The sequence below is a fragment of the Chaetodon auriga genome, chromosome 5 (assembly GCF_051107435.1).
Source record: "Chaetodon auriga isolate fChaAug3 chromosome 5, fChaAug3.hap1, whole genome shotgun sequence".
Taxonomy (NCBI): domain Eukaryota; kingdom Metazoa; phylum Chordata; class Actinopteri; order Chaetodontiformes; family Chaetodontidae; genus Chaetodon; species Chaetodon auriga.
In genome coordinates, this window is record NC_135078.1 from 18,884,700 (window position 1) to 18,906,165 (window position 21,466).

The 21,466-nt window shown below is 41.1% G+C and overlaps 1 protein-coding gene across 4 annotated transcripts in view; it reads right to left on the reverse strand.

Moving 5' to 3' along the window:
• grid2 (glutamate receptor, ionotropic, delta 2) overlaps positions 1–21,466 on the reverse strand; it is a 468,077-nt gene that overhangs the window by 374,392 nt on the left and 72,219 nt on the right. For all 4 annotated transcript variants that reach the window (XR_013077212.1, XM_076731585.1, XM_076731586.1 and 1 more), the window contains exon 2: positions 14,072–14,227. Coding sequence is in view for 3 of the 4 variants with exons in the window: in XM_076731585.1 (XP_076587700.1) it covers positions 14,072–14,227 (156 nt within the window). In the remaining variant the exon portion in view is untranslated. The remainder of the gene's footprint in view (positions 1–14,071; positions 14,228–21,466) is intronic.

Consider the following 21,466-nt stretch of genomic DNA (forward strand, 5'->3'; position numbering starts at 1 on the left):
AAAATGAGGACATTTTGGCCTGTTCTCACTGTGGGACAGATCTTCAAAGGGCTGTTTAAAGGTTCAGACCTGGTTTTAAGGGTTAAGTTAGAATTAGGTTTAGTTTAGGGTTGGGGATAGGCATTTAGTTGTGATGGTTAAGGTTATGGTAAGGGGACAGGGAACGTGTGTGCGTGTGTGTGCCAGACATTTATCTAGATAGACACAGTTTCATGCACAGATATGAAGACACTGCCAGGCGCAGTGCGGATAAAATTCATGGTCTAAAACATGTTGATTATTTGTATCTCATTTTTGTAATATAGTCAGCTCTCATGCCAATAGGGCCTTGAATTCAATTGTGCTGAATAAAAGCAGAGAGACCACAAGAGAGCACTTTATATCCAAAAAGCATCAAATCAAATCAGGAAAAGTTTTTTGGCTGCTCCCTGCCTGTGTAGTTTATGACTCTAATAAAACACAAGCATTAGAGTTGGGTGGCTTTCTATTTGCACTGTGTGTATTGTGTGTTGATGTGTGTGCACTCACTCTGTCAGAGTATATCAGTGCTGTTTATTAATTTATTGAGTGTTTTGTCCACCGGTCAAACAGCCCTCCACCAAGCCAAATACTCTTAAGGGAGAGTTACTTTCAATTGTTATCCTCCAGTGAATAAGGCTGTTTGATTCTGTGTTGTTATTAGGTTATGTCTGTGTGTGTGTGTGTGTGTGTGTGTGTGTGTGTGTGTGTGTGTGTGCGTGCGTGCGTGCATGTGTGTGTGTGTGTGTGTGTGTGTGTGTGTGCGTGTGTGGATGTTTTCATAGTTGTGTTGTGGCTTAACACATAATCGCATGGATACAACAGTTTAAAAAAATAAATTAACAAGATTGTCAAGCTAAATCAAACACCACTTGAGATCATGTAATACACTCAGAGAGCTAAGATGAGTATTCAGATGTAAAATGAGTTGCTGCACAGTTTGCAAAACACCACTGAGCCGTTATGTTGTAATGAAGTTTTAGCAATGCTGTATATGCAATCAAACGGAAACAATTAAAGGGGCAGGCCCCCAAACAGAATTAGAGTGAATTAATTTACAACATTTAAGCACAACTCAAATATGGCATAAAATTCTCAAAAAAAAAATTCTATTCACTTATCCAGCAACGATACATACAAAGCTGTCATAATGTAGTCCAAATTTTCCACAGGGAAAATCGAGGATAAATCTTGAATATGATGCATTGTTGCAGATTAAACCACCAAACAGTAGACAAAGTGGTCAAAACTAGCTCAACCTTAAACATGTATGGCAGTAAAATGCAACATACACATGAATGCAGCTGCAATATTCAACCAAAAACATCATATATAAAGGTGAAATACTGACAGGGACCATGTTACTGCTGAATCAGAAGTTTCACTTTTGATACCAAAAGTACATATTGCTGATAATACGCCCATCCTTCCTATCAAATGAAGCTCTGCTGACTGAGATTCCTCACGCCTGATAGCTCTGGGGGGGAACAGTTTAGCTTTGAAAATTACAAATGGCTGTTGAACAGACTTAACAACAGTCACCGAGCCATCTTGTTTCATGCTTCAATGATGTCAAAATGGGAGCTGCCACCAACCTCTTGAAATTCTTCACAGAGGTCAATGTCTGTCCTTAAGGTGCTGCTCTAAATGTGTTTCGTTACCATTGCTTTGTAGCATTGCTTACATATCTCACATATTTCTTGTTCACTTGCCTTAAATGTGAAGTACTTCTGAACAGCACTCTGGCTGTTTTCTTTGCCAACCAAACTTGGTCGCTGAGGCTCTGCACTTGCCATCTTTAATGAGCTAGCACCGAAACAAAGTCCACACTACACCACAGCCTACTGTGAACTATATTCAACTGGTGCAAACATGACGAGTGACCAGAGGAAGACAGCACTGAGAGTGAGTGAGAGGAGGTGTGTGTGTGTGTGTGTGTGTGTGTGTGTGTGTGTGTGTGTGTGTGTGTGTGTGTGTGTGTGCGCGTGTGTCAACTCGCATCGATAGTGCAGAAAATGAGCATCAAAACCATTCAAACAATTTCAAATATTCAGAATCAATATGTATTGGAAAAAAATGACAACATTATTACAGTCACAAATGAGGCTGGGCTTGGCTGATCTTTTAAACAGCTTGATTTGCTGTGTTGCTCAATATTACTGTGACAACATGCAGTACTATAAAGACAGACATCAGCTTGCATTGCATGTGCATGTAAAAGTCTATATATATGTAAAGGTTATCAGCCTCCCAGTGTGGGGTTATTCATGATCATATGCCAGTGTAATGTGGCCAGACATCAACATCATCTCATGCTAGTTCACTGTCAGTACTGCACTATGACGGACAGAATGATGTCAGTCTATGTGCTCTCTCACCGGGTCCAACAGTTTATTTAATGTGAATATAAAGGAAGTATTTCATGTGGAGTCTTAAGGACACAAAAAAAGCCCATTCACAAAAATGAAATGTAGTTTTCAGTTGAAGGACAGTGAACCTTTAAAGGAGAAGCCACAACAAAAATAATTTCACAGTGATCTTTTTCCATCTGCAGTGAAGGACTGTCTGTGTATTTAGAGAGAGGAAGCTGGTTGTCAAGCAGCCATACAGAGTGACACAAAGACAGAGAGACAGAGAGAGAGAGAAAGGGGGAGAGAGTGTGCACTGGTCAATGCTCAGTAGGGGCAGGAAGGAAACCTTTCAATAGAGATGCACTTCCTAATTTTATTCAAATGACACTTTCTATCTACCAACCAATCAATAGGCCTACCACCCACTGAGCGCGAGCACACACACATACACACACATACACACAGAGTCAGGTTCCCATCACTTTCACATTACATTGACTTACATTCTTTTCCTGGAGACTCACCCTCACCACAGCCACTATCTAACCTAACCTAACCTTACCCCAACCTTAACCCAAGACTTCACCCTAAAATTTTAGGATTTACATAAAGGGGACTTGTGTTTTGTCCCCAAAAGGAAGGCAAGTCTGCACAATGTGAACGTTTAAAAGGATTTATTTCCTCACAGCACACACACACACACACACACACACACACACACACACACACACACACAGTCAAAGCCTAAAATTTCTGGTTGGATCTGGTTTGTCCCCAGCTGCTGGACTCCATCACACACACATGCACAAACAAAATAGCATCATATTGCCTCTTGTAAAATGTCAGTGTTGCCATGGATACACCCCTCTCCCACCCCCCACACCCCCCCACCCCCCCCCACACACACCCCCGAGATTAGCAGGGAGGTTAATTGAATTGATGCAATTTATCACTGAATAAAGACAAAGACTGAGAGAGAAAATGATAAAGCGGGAGAGAGAAATGAGGGGAAAATGGATGTAAATGCATAAAGCTGACAGAACAGAGAGGTTAACATCTTTGTAATTTAGCTATGACTGCGGAAAAAAGGAAGGATAAATCTAGAGAAGGGTGAGCAGAAAAATGTCAGTCACTGTGTGCTTGTGTGTGTGTGTGTGTGTGTGTATGTGTGTGTGTGTTTGACTCTGTATACAGTTGATTGTTAGGCAGTTAGATAAATGGACAAATGAAGGGAGGATGGCAGCAGGAGGAGGAGGACTTCCAGGCCCCGAGTGATGGAATGGCCTCAGAAAATGAGACGTCTTTGGTCTCTATGGCAGCTAATGAGACTGTTCTGTGCACGCACATCAGAAAATGTGGACACACAGATGTGGAGGACAGGCACGGACATGGATGAAGGAGGCAAGGAAGGAGCATGTGGTGTCAGACTAAATGAAACTGGACCCGGTTTTCATGGTAGCTAATTGTCAGCGTACATCTGCTTTGTATGTGGGAAGTTGGAGTTTGGGCAAATAGAAAGCTGAGGAGGCAGAGAGGAAGGACAGCAATGACCTAAGACATGGCTGTATTGCTTTTTTAGATATAAGTAATTACATTAAGTCAGTATACAGAGGCAGCTCGGTGCAGCTTTTACTGACTGCATGACAAGGATTGGCAGATGAAGGCTGATGTATAACAAAAAGAGAAAGATGATGGTTTAGAGTAATGAGAGGTCTAAATGAATAGAGATCAACAGCGTAGGTTTGCATGCGGATGGTAGGAACATGTCCCTACCAATATTTTGGGAGGCCAGAATTGTCCATACAATATATGAGTTGCGTTATCTTTGGATTGAAGTCGTATTAGATCTTTTCAATGTGCCCTCTGACGGGCTACGTGACTGTTGCTTCGCTGTGGTTTCAGAACAATAGACAGCGCTGAGAGAGACAGCTGCAAGCTGCAAACAGCCGTCTCTGCGCGCCTCCCCCTGCTGATCCTGACAGAGAATCTTTCATACATTTAAAAAATATTTAGCGCTCTGCTCATGCCATGTTCTTATGTGAGTGTTCAGATGAATATAGCGTAATATACCATATAGCGTTTTTCACTCTCATTGCACAGCACTCCCCGGTGCCCCGCCAGCACTTTTCTGCCAGAGAAAAGCTCAATGGACACACGCTCTTATGTTGTTTTTATTTAGCCTTACTGAGGCTATTGCATGTTTACTACATGGTTATTGCATGGTTACGTGAATGTTGACACCACACCTACGGCCCTGCGAGTGATGTTTTGGTGTTAGATTGTAAACATATTGAAAATGCTACCGCATCTAAATGTGATTCAGTTTGGGTAAAAGGCCTCGTGGTGCACACAGGTGACTCATCAGCTTTCAGTCACAGTCAGGACATGGACTACACAATATAGAGAATACTGGAGTCCAACCAAACTGTCTTGGGAAAGCCTGAGAAGACCACATTGTAGCTAAAAATGTGACAAATATCTTGTGTCCCGAATGCTTGAAGTCTCCACTGAGAAGCTGAACTGCTTTGCAAACTTAAGAGTAAAAATGTGTAGACACAGTTTCCAAGTCCAGGCGCTGAAAACAGGAAGGACTCTTGCTATTTTGTCCTCTATCTTCTGACTTAATTCCTCCCTCATACACATAACCACAACCAGTAAACAGTCCAGTGCAATTTCATTTCCTCAGTTAACAAGTTTGAATGCGTCCTCTGAGTCATGTCTTTGGAGGACACTGAATCCTTGTTGTGTTAATTTAAAGTAAATGAAATAATGCTGATGAAACATGATGGAGCCTACACATTCAACAGGGGGAGATGGTTGAAAGTACAGCATATTTTCAAAGAAGGGCTTGGTTTAGTTATTCAGAAAAGCCTTCAAAAGGAGTTTCCAAAGTCAAGTTTCACAACTAATCGAACTGTTTTCTTCTCTTTCCATGAGAGTCTCAGCTGCACCCATTATGAGACATTATGCAGCAAAGTACAAATATATTGTAAAGAGAATGTATTATTCTAAGCTCTCAGTTAGGGTGTTTTTAACCGGCATACTTGATTTTAAACCTGACTCACTCTGAACCACAGAATATCAACAACTCTGTAGCTCTATGCAGTTTTTAGCCATGTTGAGCTGTATGAAAGCGTGAATGGCAGAGAGCTAAAAAATAAACCATGGCTAGCAAAGACAGTTAAACATCTAGCAAGCTGAAGATACAAATTTTCTCCTCAGGGGTGAGAAAGCTAATACGTACTTTGGCCAGTGGGATGCTCATGTTGCCAGCTGGACGTGGAGACTATTGTTTTCGCATTGGCCATAATGAGTTGATACCCTTAGTGGCTGAAAATGTTTAATGTAGCTTAAAGCGTGGTATCAGAAGTCAAGTGTTTTTAAGTAGGAGCATTCAACAATGGAAGAGGGAAGCAGAAAAAGAAAGAACATTAATGGGCCCCTATCCTAGAGGTTCCCATTTTCAACAGCATGTAGGTGAATCATCTTTGACTTCTCTGCTTGTATTGACACTTATGTTTATGTCTGGATTACACAGACTCAACTAGAGGAGGAGGTCTCTAAATCTTTTAAACAGCACATTCATGATTCATGAACAGGGAAGATCAGCACTGCAATAGTCTGAGGAAGAATTCAAAATGCCTTGATTACAACACTCAAGTCCTCCATTTCTTTGCATTCTGAACGAAAATCCTGCTGCCAAAACAGACGAGGGTGGAGAGAGTGAGGGAGGCGCTACCCTTTTGGTACGCAGCTTTTGTTTTTGGTTAATGTGTTTACATTATCACAATGTACTCATCAACATGACAAAGTCTGATTTCGTTATTCTCATCACACTCATGCAGTCAAGTGTTTCTCGCACCCTTAAGGCATTTGCTTCATGCTGACTTTAGCACTATATCACATCGTTCCTGTGAATCACAAAGAGTTCCACTGTGTCAGAGTACATCAGTTGAAAAGGCGACAAATCTTCTAAATATACATTTCAGTCACTCTAATCCACTGAAACTTTAATTAAGAACTTAAGAAGATGGAGCATGTTATTAGAATTTTTTACACATCCCATTTTGCATTAGCAGTTCTAATAATTAATCTTCACCACTCCTGAAACCTTTTCATTACAATCTTGTTTGTCATCTTAATATAAGAAAATTCCACCACGCCCTTTGCTTGTGAAAGTGTTTGCTCTTTCAGCTTTGACTAAAGTGACTAAAGTGCTACGATTTCAGTAAGAATTTTCTTAAATTGGTAGCACTGACATGTGCTGGAGCACTTCTGGTGTCATGTCTGTCACTCAGCAAAGAGTCATATTCTTAGAAACGCCACAAATCAATGTTAAATCATCATTGATTTGACAGTCAGTGAAAGACCGCACAGTCTGTTTAGTTTGACCACAGTCCAAATCCCAAAGACATTCAACTGTCAAAGTTAAAAAAAGCAGCAAAAATCCTCACAGCTGCGAAGCTGGAACCAACAAATGTTGCAACCAGTTTTTAAAATGGGTGGGACTTAAAAACAGCAGGTTAATATCTGAAACACGTTAAGGTTAAGGATGTTTATGAGAAAACATTTCTTCTCTTTTCATTGCGAGGATTTTTGTTCTTGATTTAGTGCTGAATTTTGCAGCTGTCTACACTGTCTGCTGTATAATCATTGAGGGGATTAATCAAATTCTTAGATTACTCAGTCATGTACAGTCTACCTTGAGATTATTTCTTTAGTGCATGAAATAATAGTCAAAATGAAACTAATCCTCATTTTGACGGGGACTCCCACATTCTGCTTCAAGAGACAGAGTACAGAAGCAACAAGTCATTAGTGCTGGCAGTTTCTGTCAAGACTCTGTAGGTTTCAGTGCACCTCTTCGTGAAGGTGTGAAGGGATTTTAATGTGTGTGTACGGCAGTGTGTGCATGAATGTGGCTGTGTGCCCTGTGTGTCAAGACTAAGCAGAGATGAAAAATAAGCTGAGACAACTATTGAGTTCCCTCCCTCCTGTGGTCCCTCCCCCTCCCACCTTTCCATCGACTGTTATCCAATTAGGTGATTCTCATTGCTTTAATCGATGGAGACATGAACAGGCACACACTGACATGTATACAGCCGCCCCCCCCAACACACACACACACACACACACACACACACACACACACACACACACACACACACACACACACACACACACACACACACACACACACCACCTGTTTCCCAAAGTAATGTCTCACCCAGGTTACTATGGAGACAGGGAGGATAGGGTGTCTGGAGTGAAATGTGAATATAAGTGACAGAAGCAGATCGACATTTAAGGACCATGCAGGAGGATTGGGGGGGGGGGGTTGTTAATGCTTTACACACTCCTGAGACAATGTCAAGTACACACACACACACACACACACACACACACACACACACACACACACACACACACACACACACACGACCCTCAGGGCAGAGAACACAGTTAATCATTTGGATAAAGTATTTAGATGATTCTCTTTAAACTCCAGTTGGATGACTCTATTGTAATGTGGTCTGCATTGTTAGAGATGTGGTTACTGTGATGTGCCATTTTATATTCAGTATAATGTTTTTATTGTTTTCTGGATAAAAGGATTTTTTTTCTAGAAAACAGAGGGTAGACAAAATGAAGAGTTGTAGAGATGCCGGCTGGACACAGACGGGAGGGGGGGCTTTATCCTCCCGGCATTTTTCTCAATTCAAACAAGCAATTATCCTCTCATAATCAACATTAATTTCTCACTGTGCCACGTTCCACTATGTATTAAATTATATTGGTGAGTTGGAGGAAACTGTGCTACAACCCTGCACCCATGAAAACAACGAAATATACCAGAGAGCTGCTGTTGTTGGTTATTAATTGAACAAAAAGAAATGGACGGATTAAAAAAAAGACTCAATCGTATTCCTACTGTGTCTGGGGAGTGGTGGTGTTGTGCTTGTTAAACTTGAATGAGTTTGTTTCAGAAAGCTTAAGTTCATTAAATGTGAACTTGCTGTTCAATCAACATGCAAATGATTAAAGGCTAGCACTCGCACTCGTTTGAGCCACGTTTTGCCTCTATATTCTTAGAGATCATCACATCTATAACAGTCCACCCTGAGCTTCTGCTGGACCTGTTGCTCTCTCTGCCTCTCATGGTTCCCCACACCAGATGAGAGGGCTTCATGTGCCTCTGCTCATTTGTAAAGGCGAGCATGTTATTTAATGAGTATATGCAGCATTATTCCAGTGTGATTTTTTTAAATTGTGTGTGTTTGGTGACTAATCCCACCTCCAAACTGCACCTACTGAGCTCTGCTTTCCACTGAAGTGCTGATTGCATAATGAGCTTCTGCTTTAGTAAATCTGGTGCTAATTACACGTAGATTGTCAGAACAACCTGAATGAAAGGCAAGGTGCAAATTACTGCTATATGCTTCCATGTATACAAATATAGCCTTTAGAGATGATACGTGGTTCATGCTGCTATTACTTGCACTGCTGACCGCGACAGGTTCTGACTGTTAGCAAATACATAGTGTACAGATGACTTGCTGTTACTAAATCTCCAGTAAAGACGTTGAATGTGATGTTTACAGATTGGCATATACGTATGAGCACAAGGGGGACAGACACGGGATATTACAACAAACAGACTTATTTGTTTGATGTTGCAGCTGGCTTGTGTCACATGTGCACAGCGGTGACATGGGACTGGTCCAGCTCGTCGTTCCCCTCTGAAAGAGGAAATTACACACAGTAATGTTTGACTGAAGAATGGTGAAATGTATAAGTAGAGTGTGAGATTCAAACTGCAGTCAATTGCAATGGTAAATTGAAAGCAGCTGGGGCGATGCTCAGACTTACCTCTGCCTGTTCTCCTTCTCCCAGGGTGTAGAAGAATTCCCTGGGGGCTTGCACACCTTTTTATCAGTTCCAGGAAGGTATCAACAAGTGGGAAGTGGGTAGAAGGGAGCTTGTGTAAATATATCTATTTATGTAAGCTATTTATTGGTTTTTATTAACTGTACTTGGGTGAGTAAACATTTATTGTGATTGGTGTACATTTCTGATGATGTGTTTATGTAAATATTTATTGTATATTTATACATGCAGCTATTTGTGTTGCTCTCAGCAAATGGTATGTGCAAGCTAATTAGGTGGGCAGACACCCTTATATAAGGGGGTGGTTGAGGGTAATGTTGGTCAGAAACGGTGTATCAAGATTAATCGAAAAATAAAGATCAGACGGAAACCTCGCCGCTCTTTTGATTTGCCTCCTCTGACTGTTTGGTCAGCCGAACACAGAGCTAAAGAAATCCTTTCATTTGTAATTATTCTATCCACACTTTCACCACTAACTGCAGTATATTACAGATTTTGTGAGCAGAATCTAAGACAGGGAAAGGTAACTGTAGCATCTGTTATTATTTCTTAATTTATACCTATGTGCAGTAATTTCAATAAACACATGCACAAAGAATGAGTATGGAAACTTTAATTATCTGCCTAATATAGGAGGTTCACAGTTTAATAGAATTCAAATTTTAAAATATTGAAATCTTTTAAACTGATGTAATCAACTGTTTTTTTTTTTGTTTTGTTTTTTGTTTTTGTTTGTTTGTTTGTTCCTGCTTACAAGGGCACCAACCAAAGACCATAATACATGAGAGATAGACAAAGACAATTGATTTGCCAGCCAAGTTACCAGTTAGCTAGACAAATACACAGATAGACAGGCAGATAGGGAGACAGGCAATCAATTCATCAGCCAGCTAACTACACAAACAGACGGGCAGACAGACAGACCGGCAGGCAGACTGGCAGGGAAATGAGTCAGGCGGTCTGTTCAGTATCAGGAAGACGGGGAAGTATTCATTAACCCTCCCACAAATTTGGACAGACCAGTCAACAGACTGAGGGACTTGGAGGCCTGCAGGAGTTTAATCAGTGAGGGATAAAAAATGAGAGGCAAAGCTAGTTTGTCATTGAAAAGTAGCTGGTTGAAGTCCAAAGCAAAATGAATGAATGAATTAGAAGCATTTCATCTGTCCTTGACTGCCGATAGACACGGTACTGTATGCTCACAGGTTCTCCTTATGAGCTTTCCACTGCAGCCGTCATCACTAAACAGTGCTGTTCCTGGCAGGTCCAAGTTGTAACTGTGTCTATATTTATGAATGTGATGTATGAGACTGCTGAAAAAGAATGTGCACAATCAGCAAAAAGCATACCCCAAATTGAACAAAAAAAGTTACAAACAAGAGACTAAGGTATAATTCCAGCACGAAAGGAAACTCAAAATGCACAAAAATGTAAGAAATGCAAAGAACAGGAAAACAGAAAACGACACATACTGCAGGATTCAGGAACCTGCTGTTGGCTCAGTCTGCTTGGTCAAAGAGCAAGCGTTCAAATGCTGCCTCCTGCTGTGCTGTCACATCATACTTCACTCGACGTCTTTCTGTCATACAATGCTGATATTCCAAATGAGACACTTGAGATGCAAGCTGTTCACTGTCCTCAAAATGAAAAAGGAAGAAACAAACACAGACATTTAGCCTACGTGCACACAGAGCCCAGATAACAGAACTACTCAGGTTGGGACTTCAAAGAATTACAGCCTGACTACCCAACAACATTGCAGAGTCCTTATATCAAAGCAACTGCCTTAACAAGGCTCCTAGAGGTAAACAAACACACACACACACACACACACACACACACACACACACACACACACACACACACACACCCCTACACATAAAGTACATCCACAAAAGCTAATCTCTGAAGAGAAGATACACTTACAGTATGGCCACCATTGTTTCCTAAAATGATGCAGTCTGATTCTTGTTTGACTGAAATGCAAACAAACTCACAGATGTTCTCCCGTCACTCTCCTTCACTCTCTCAGCCAAGGCTAAAGCCGTGTGTGTGTGTGTGTGTGTGTGTGTGTGTGTGTGTGTGTGTGTGTGTGTGTGTGTGTGTGTTTATGGGTGTTGATAATTGGGGTCTTTGTGTTTGATTATCAGTTAATTAAATCACTGAATTGATACCAAGTTTGAGCATTTTTCATGTTGCCTCTTTAAATCCATTGGTTTTGGTTAATCTGAAGTCAGTAAGACAATTCTGCCAATTGCTGAGAACAGCATATGATAAATTTCAAGAACTGTAAGGACAAAAATGTTTGGACAGAAAACTGTTTAAGTCATAGTTCTAGTGTTAACTCATTTTTCTACCCTTTCTCTTCACCACTTTACCTTAATGATTAACTCTCGAGATATTCGATACTGAAACTGCTCATTCGGCCATGGCACAAATTTCCTGGCTAATTTGTTGTGCAGGTTGCAATTTTATAAAGCGCTGCGCAATGTTGTGTTTTAGAAACAGGCTTTAATACATCTTTTGAAAACTTTAGATGCATCAAGGGCAAGTCACTTACAAGTGTGTATAGTGCTTTGCTTGTCTGGTGGATGGAATCTGGTGCCAAAGCGTGCTTAATAAGAAATATTTGATATGTCTCCAGAAAAACAGTCAGGAATAGATTAATAAAATGTACTCAAAGGTGAATGCAAGCTGCTCTTTGAGGCTGACTGTTAGTGTTGGTGTCGTTCCCCTATAAAATGGCATCATTTTCAAAGAAGCACGAGTATCAGAGGAGGAGAATTAAACAAAAAGCACATGAACAATGTGCAGCTGTATCACGCCAGTAAGTAAGTACTTCCCTCTGCTCATCCCTTCTGTATTTTGGCTAATTCCCTTTTTATTTTGAATTAATTAGCTCAATGATTCCAAAAGGCAGCCAGCATGTCATAAAGGCTCACACCCACAAGAGTATTTGTGCGATGATCAGTTTATCATCCCATTTTACTTTGTAGCAATATACTAACTGCTTCGACATGTAATTTGCAGCATTTCAGGATTAAAATGGTTACAGAGATGAAGTGAATGTGCCACTGAAAATTTCTTGGCTGTCTGATGTACAGTTCTCCTTTTATTGCTTGCTGTGTTTGAGTATGTGCAAAGAAGTGAATCGTTGCACTGCCCACAACAGATCAAGTGATTTCTTATCATCTTTGACCACAAACCACAATGATTCTTCAGTCGGAGCGTAATGCCTTGTAGTGATGGAAAACAGACCCCACGATAAATGACTGCAACATTCATTTTGAAAAGCACGAACAGGCTTGTTTGAAGTGAGGAATCATTTGCTCTTCAAACAACTTACACTCTTACACAAAATGATTATGCGTTGGGAGAGGTGGTAACTGGTGGTTTGTGTGGCGATGTCTCCTCACCTGTTTGTGAGTGTTTCCGTGCATGTATTTTGTGTGTGATTACTTGTTTCCATGTTGTTGCTGTTATGGTTGCTGAGTGTGTTTGTGCCTGCCCTGCAGCACTGAAAACCAGATCACTGTGATGCCAAATCACCACCCACACAGCCTTCCCTAACTTTCTGCATATTTCTAATGACACACTTGCATCGGAACCGAACAGCATCATTGGCAGTTACATTTTTATTTAAAACTTATCTGTTAATGTGTTCATTTTCCTGTCAAAGTGAATGAAAAAACACATAAACTGAAGTATTACAAGGCACTTGAAGTCCAGAGCTCTGGTGACCTCATTCATAATACATGTGAAATAAAGCTTCTTGTGTGCACTCTCTGCACTTATCTACCTGAGAGCCTTTTGGTGAATAAATGAGATTAGGGTATCAACTAAATCAAATAAAAAACATTTGTTGTACAAGAGCACTGACCTCATGGAGTTTTGTTACATGAGATTCTTTCAAATCAAATGCTCAATTTGGAGTCAAGCCTGTTGGTTTTTGTGGTGAATCAGCTGCTACATTACATAACCATTTGACAGACAGGCATGAATATCCAAATCTGCGTACAAATGATGAAAAGATGAAAATGAGTGGACGAGTGTAACCACTGTTTCACTACCATATATCAACATCCCTGAGCCCATTTCTCAAACACATAAACTGGCTGTCAACGTAAAGCAAAACCATGAGGAAACATCTAAAACACTGGGCTGTCCTCAGCTGACAGTGTGATGCAGGTCAACTCAAAGGACAGGCAAGCCATGCATGAAAATCTAGGGAACATTAAAGGCAGAGGCTGATTTTGTGCCAACTTTTTGATGCTGTGTTTGATGCATGAATTCATTTTCTGTGCCTCACTGTTCTAAATTTATTGAAGGGGTCAACAAAAAATAGAGACAGGACTGCGAGAAAGAGTTAGGAGACTCAAGTTACTGAGACGTAAGTTCTGCCTTCATACTGAGATCAAGATTGTCCTTGAATGTACTCTATTTTAAACACATTTACATTTGTTTTTGCAGTATTAGCACTGGATCATTTTGGAGGTAAATAAACTTGAACTGTTAGAAAAGCAGACAACTCACAGGGCTGTGTTTAAACAAGATTTGAACCAAAAAAAAAAACATCATGAAATTTGGAAACTGTGCAGGGATCAGTGTTGAAATAAGCCTTTTCATTTCAGTCTGACCCAGAACATTTGTGCTGCAAAACCGAACTCTGCCCAGAAGCAAACTGATGTCCTCTTTTTGAATATACTTTTATATTAACAAAACTGGAGAAATTTGACTTGGAAACCGATGCACCTGCTTGCTGCTCGCAGCCACACATTAACCTCCAAGACAACTCAAAGGTACTATCATCCTACCTTCTTGCACAGCCTGGAAGGGGTTGTTCCCGTCAACGAATTCCACAGAGATGGTGATCTTCTCTGTCTCCAAGATCTCGTTGTTCAAATTGAGATCTGCCACAGCAAGGCGAAACACCTCGTCGTCCTTCCTCGCTGACTCGTCAAAGATGGCGCCTGTTGATAAGAAAGGAAGCAGAAAAAAGAGGAAACCATTACTCAGTATTAGGGGACTTTTGGAATGGAAAGACAGAAATATTGTAAGATGGATAGTTCCAAATGTATGCATCCCACAAAGGTGAGTTCTCAGACTCAACCTTCAACTCCATCCCAGGTGGTTTAGTTTCACAGCAACTCCAATCTAATTACGCCTTACAGAGTCACTCCAATATTGTTAAGTAGAAACTTAACTGGTTAACTGGGGCCAGTTCCTTAATACCAAAGGCTGAAATATGAATGAAATATGAGACAGTCACTTGGTATATCTGGACATAAGACCAACCTCTAGAAATGTCCTGTTCACCAAATTTTTGGGGGGAAAAAAGCTGCATTTTCTGCCACATTTGGAGGAACCTCTGATCTGTAATTTCATTCTCATGTGGACTTCAAGTATCTCACCCCAGAACTGGGGTTCGAGAAAGTCAGGGTGTGAGGGAGAAATGGGTCGACATTATTGTTCATTCTAAGGTCAAATACTGCCCAAGGGCACACTGAGTCAGCCAAAATGGTTGCTGCACAAAGGGAAACAAGGGAAGAAAAGACTGGTGAGTGCCAGTATCTGTAGTGGCAGATTAAGTTCCCACATGTCAATACTAAACTAGTCGCAAAAATAAATGTCACCTGCAGCATTGCTGAAACAGAAGAATGAGGCAACACACAGCGTTGACTGGCTGGTAAGGATTTGGTCTCTGCTTTAGTCTGTTACACACAATTAACCATGTGTTATCTATTTCTCTCTTTCTTCCGTTTTAGCCTCTCATTTCAACCCAGTTCATCCCCTGAATCCATTGGGCCACTAATTGTATAAGCCAGCGCAGTGAAGCACTGCTAACTGTATTTCACTGACCAGAAAATAAGCATCATATTGTGTGTGTGTGTATGTGCATGTGTGTGCAAGACACTGGTTGCAAATTCCATTAATGACCAGGCAGGCTGCATTGGCTGAGGGCTGTTTCGTACCACATTTAGAAAACTGTTGCTGTAAATTGGTCTTGTATAGTTCAATGAGTAGAGTCTAATGCTAATGCTCTAAGGTTATGGTCTGGTCCAAACAGAAGCCAACCCTACAATACTGGTATCCTGATTCCAGGGATGTGTCTGAGAAACGCACACTTCTACTTAGTTAGCTCAGGCAATGTGTAGCTTATGCCCTGTGCAGGTTACTACGATGTAGACAAATCCTGTTCCCTATTTCAAATGAACTGTTGATCGAATTCCACTTCTGAAGGGCAATTAATTTCAACACAGCCTTTACACACCAAATGCAGAACCAACTGCTGTTTGAAGGCAGTTAGGAGCGGTATGCTAACTGCCTCTTCATCAAAATGCCTCATTAAGTATGCATCCTTCAATCATCTGATCCATCAGCATTTGGCAACTGTAAATACCCTCCCACTGATTGAGTCTCGGTTGTTTTTATAATCATGCAGTATAGATGAGGTGAGACAAACAGGCCTGGACAAAGCGATAAAGAGTGAAACACAAAGACTCATTAACTATTCCATTAAAGATAAATTATGAATGGGGTTCCAATCAGCTTGAAGATGACACTGCAGGGGAGGAATAGTACACATTTAAAACTTGCTCTGCCTCACAGCAGGACAATGTTGTCTAAGTCTAGAGGACAAATGCATGGACAGAGGAGAAAAGTGCTGACTATGTGGCTTTAAACTAATACTTTGGAGAGGGAGTCAGACAAAAGGCAGAAAAGAGTGTCAGAGCACTTGTGATCAGTGTCTTTTGAGGTATGACTGGGGATTAAGAACCGGAACCTTTGAGAACCAAGTCCAATCCATCTGGAGTCATATGTCACTGAGCTTAGCAATTCCTTTTATTGACGCTGTCATATTTGTATGACAGCTACACATTGCAAAACAATGATGTAAATGGATACATTTACATAGCACTTTTATCCAAAGCGTTTCACAAGGTTATTGCTGCTCATTCACCCATTCATGGACACACTCACAGCAAACTACCAAACAGGGTGCTAGGCTGACCATTGGGAGCAATTTGAGGTTCAGTGTCTTACCTGAGAACACTTATATGAGGCACCGAACTGAACAAAACTCAAGCAAAAATTGCAAGATGAAACAAATGTACACAAGAGATTTTGAAGGACTGTTCCGGTGTCCGAGAGAGTAGGAGTTACCGCATGAGATGGTTAGGGTCTCTCTCATACACTTAAGTCCAATTCAGCCTCTCTCGCCCTTTCACACACATGTATCAGTGGCTTTTTTGTGGTTTGAAGCCACAGCCACAGTCAAACTCATGCATCTACACTGCTGGAAACTGGCAACAAGAAAGAGTCACGGTAGAGAGGAATTAACGGTCCAAAGCGTGGTTTCATTTCTCCAGAAACGATAACAACACTGCTTTGTTGTAATGTCTGCAAAATGATCATTTCAAATAAGGGTGGAAACAAAAGCAATAAGCTGAAAAATCTTTCTACTCAACATGGACTTAAATTCCAGGAATGTGATGTATTTAACAATCTATGCATGACTGCCACTGCTTCCCAATTGTGCGCACGTCCATCACAGAGGGTAAATATCCTGTTGTAATAACATTAGCATCACGCAGGCAGGCTCAGCAAATTTTTCTTTGACTGAGACAACCTAAATGAAAATGCTGTTCAAATATACTCTCTTTTATCCATTTCAGATGCGGACAGGCTGTTGCTGCAGCTAGTTGTCAGGCTATAGCCAGTTCAACCAAAAATGATCAGCTGATCGACTGATTGAGCTGACTGGTAACCTCAGTCAGTGAAGTTTATGTGCAAAGTGCTGTGCACCACTCTCTTTCTATATGGCTTGTTTTCCTTTCTTTTATCTCTTTAAAATATCGCCCCAGCAATATGTTATTTGGGTTGAGTGGCCACGGCAGTCACACAGGGCCATTAAAAAGGAGCAATATTCGCCATATTGGAACTGTTAATCAGTCATTTTCCTTCCTTTCTTCCTTTTCGTCCATGATTTCTTTACCACCTACTGTTTCTCCTCTCTGTTTGACAGCTGTTGCACGTGTGCAGTGATTCATCAGCTCCCTTTATGTGATTAAAAAACTCCACTCTTAATCTAGACACAGTGAGGAGGCATACACAGACAGAAATGCAGATGTGAAAAAACTGACTCATCATTCAAATGTGTTTTCACATTAGGCCTGAAGGGAAATGGATAAAAAATAATGAATCCAGTAATTCAAACACGAATCATGGTGGAAACTTTTACTTTATTTACAAAGTGTGCCAATTTTGAATGTGCATACACGTGTGTGTGTGTGTATGTGTGTGTGTGTGTGTGTGTTTGTGCATGTGCGTGAGAAAGACAGGTAAAAAGAGGAGAAGGGAAGATGGGTGAATGACTGCTGTTCTCTGCCTGTTATTTAAGAACAACATCACTGCACGCTGATTTGCACAGACACACGAACGCGCGCATACGCACACAGCGCACAGATTCTGGCTCTTCCTCCTTTCCAATAATGTGAGTGTGAGCGCAAAGGCAAACGTCACCACATAAATCAACCGGGAAATAAAAGCACTGAATCTTGCTTTACACAGACGCCCCAAGGGCGGGCAAACAGACACGCACGCACATGCACAGACTTACCCTGACACACGCGCGCGCACACAGCGTGTGGGCAGCAGCACTAAATCACCAACCTATTTCCAAATCATCCCTTCCATGACAACAGCAACATCGACGACAGCGGTCAATTTGAATGGATGCAGCATCCAAAAGTAGAGAGTCCAAATTGTTTGGTTGAGAGGTATTGATCAAATGTCTGTCAATGGTCAAGTGTTAGGTATTAATTTCCTATTTTTTTTCTACATTGATGAAGAGGCAATAAATAACGTGTTTGTCTACTTACTGCCAAATAACTTCTTGGGATGGATGAGGGATGCTGGAGGTGTAAAGAAAAATGAGAAGGGGAGCATGGTGTCATTTTGAAGCATAAATAAATCTGAGAATTTTCTTCTCCAGTCTTTCATTGTACTCCTCAACATATCAGTTCTGAAGAAGAAGCATCTGTATAAAATAGTTTGAGAGGTTTCTCCTCTTTCAAAATCTCTAAATACATAACATTACCGCGCACCATCATCATTACGTCCTCTTTGATATTCAATAAAACTGTATTAAACAGTTTCCAAAACAGGCAAACAACATAGATGAAAAAAACAAGCAAGATGAAAGGATGGCGACAGGCTAATAAGTCAATACGTGGCTGAGCGGGTCTTCACAGGGCTTTCATATCAGCTTAATTTCTGCCATGGCATACTGAGCCATGCACTCTTAATAGTCTGGCCTCCACAACAGAAACCTAGTCAGAGGTTAAACCTTATTTACACAACAACAACACTAAGAGTCGACAGCCATGCCAGCAGCTCAGTGAGGCTGTGATTAAGCAGAGTGGTGCTTTGAGCTCATTGATAACATCAGCACGGTAACATGCTCAGCGTGATAATGGAGGCTGCTGCTGAGGTGTAATATTTACAATGTTCACCACGGAAGTTTCATGCATTTTGTTAACATTTGATAATTAGCACTGAACATTTGCTACAACCGAGGCTGGTAAGAATATTTTCTTAAGCACTTTTGTTGGATTTAGTCACAAAACAATGTATTGGATGAATGGAAACTGATGATTGTGCCAGATGAAAAGTGTTTGACAAAAGATCCTGAGGGGGATATGAATGTGTGAAGCACATTTTACGACAAGTCATTTACTTCAATGGTTACTTCACCATTTAATGTAAAACCACGAATGAGAAACTCATGGCGGTGCTAAAGGAAACATAGTTTGGGAACCAGGAACATCTGAACCAAATTTCAAGGAAATCCATCCAATGCTTGTCGAGATATTTTACCAAAAAAAAAATTTAAATTAAATGTGAACCTTATGGTAGGGCTGCAGGAAAAGTAAGGAGATGACCAAAGTAACAAGTAATTAGGATTCATCCTCCAGGAACCATCTCTTTAACAAATTTCATGGCAGTCCATTCAGAAATGTTTGAGATATTTCTGTCTGAAGCAGTGGACCAGCTGATGGACTGATATTACCCTCCATGGAGTCATGCCAGTAGCATAGCTAAAAGAGTTTACCCTGGCTCCTTCTATGACCTGCTGCACAAACATAGTTTCCCTTAAGTGGGGCAAAGGTTCATGTTTGAATATTAAACTAGATATGGACAGTTTTCATATCTTCAGTCCAGTTGGCCTGGAAGCAGAAACATGACTATATTAATTTTAATCTTAAATTTTTAAGGGGGGATAATTCATCCAGCTCAGCCATTCGAGTAACTATATAAAATCAGATAATGGCATTCAGGCAGACAAAGACACATTGTTGAACGTACAAAACACAGCTCAATTTTCTTATTAAATGAACAAATTAGGATGGCATGTCATCCAATGCAGAGTTATTATGTTCCCACACTCTATAAAGACCCAGTAATTAAGCCAGCTCCTTCTCGGGATAGTCATTCAGCATGAGTGAGGGAATGATGGTTAAGAATGATTTCATGGTAAAAGACGAGGGCAACATGGGCAAAGGAGGTCGTTAAAAACAATAGATGTTCAACAGTTGAAACGAAATTAGTCTCTTGCGATTCAGTTCGACTCACATTTCTAAAGTTGCCATCTGCTTGCCGTTTTTTTTTTTTTTTTTTTTTCTTTGGTAAAAGTGCCATGAGCTCTGCCAAATCCCTCTCCATCTGACTCTGTCTCAACACCTGCCTCCTGGCCCTATAGTTTCGTTCACTTAAGCTCGTCTCTATTGTTGCACTCCACCCCCCCTCCCTCCCTCACTCTCCCCATCTCCACATGCATCTGTCTACCTCTACCTTTCACAAAGACGACTCTAAACAGAAGATTTCTGAAATACTGTGGGGGATCCATTCTTCTGTCTATCAAACAAACTCACACACCTGTTGTTGCAGGTTGCAGATGATGACAGTAATGTGACAGGAACACTGACAGGCTGACAAGGATAATGACTATGGAGGAATACACACATACACACACAAACGCACACACGCATGCACACACACGCATAAGGGGGATGGATCGCTGATTTATGACAAGGCTGGACCAAAGTGTTGCTGTCTCAATGTGATGATGAAAGCAAGGTGGCGGTGGCGCTGAGTGATGATGGTGATGAACTGGGGAGGTTATCGTACTGCGGTGTCAAATGTCCACAAATGCGCACTTTCTCTCTCTCACACACACGCGCACGAGAACACACAAAGACTGTTATTTACAGCGGTGATGTGAGCTGGAAGGGAGTGCGTTTCAACACTTGGGAGGACAGCCTAGAATTAATGTGCGTGTATGTGTGTGTGTAGGGGAGGGAGAGGACAAAGAATTAATGGTAACAGGGGAGCAAGCAAGCCAGTGGCGTTTGATAGGGACAGATATGAAAACACCTCTAACATTTATCACACAGGCTCTCACAAGACTCTCATGCACACAGTGTTCACACAGTTTTGCCAGGTATAAGGAGCAGTAATACAGTGTGTGTGTGTGTGTGTGTGTGTGTGTGTGTGTGTGTAATTATGATATAGTGGGTCAGCAGGATAATCTTGTGTACTTCTGGGACATTTTGTAGCAAGAACGTCGATACAACAGTAGCTCTGCCAAACATGCAGAATCATCCCTGACAATGTTCGGGACCTTTGTCCTCAAGGTGTCGCAGATTTGAAGACTTGATCAATCTGTTTTGTATCTGTGTACAAGGTGTGTATTTTGCATATAATGCATATCATCTGGTCGAACATATGGGGGTGTTAATCACCACACTATCTGAAACCAACTGTATGCAGGTCAAAAGCCTTTGTTACCTTGTAGATGGGGCTTTACGTACAGCTTTCTGTGGCTGAGCATACTTGACTTATGTATGAAGGTGCGTGTCTGCATGTACTACTTGTGTGAAATATACCAGAAAACTGCATGAATGAGTGTGTGCATACTGCTGGGTGACGGTGGGATGCCTGAGATTCCAGTTTATGCTCCTGTGTATTAATGGAGAAATCTCCCAGGTAACCTGATTTGTGCAAGAAAAATCATTCTCTTACATATTTTTCACCCTCCCCCTCTCTACCTCCCTCACCTCTTTCATTATGGGCGTTTAAATTAATTTTCTCCATCGTTAAGGAGGCGAGCAGCCAGGAGAATATGTAGTCATAGTTCAGCAGCACTC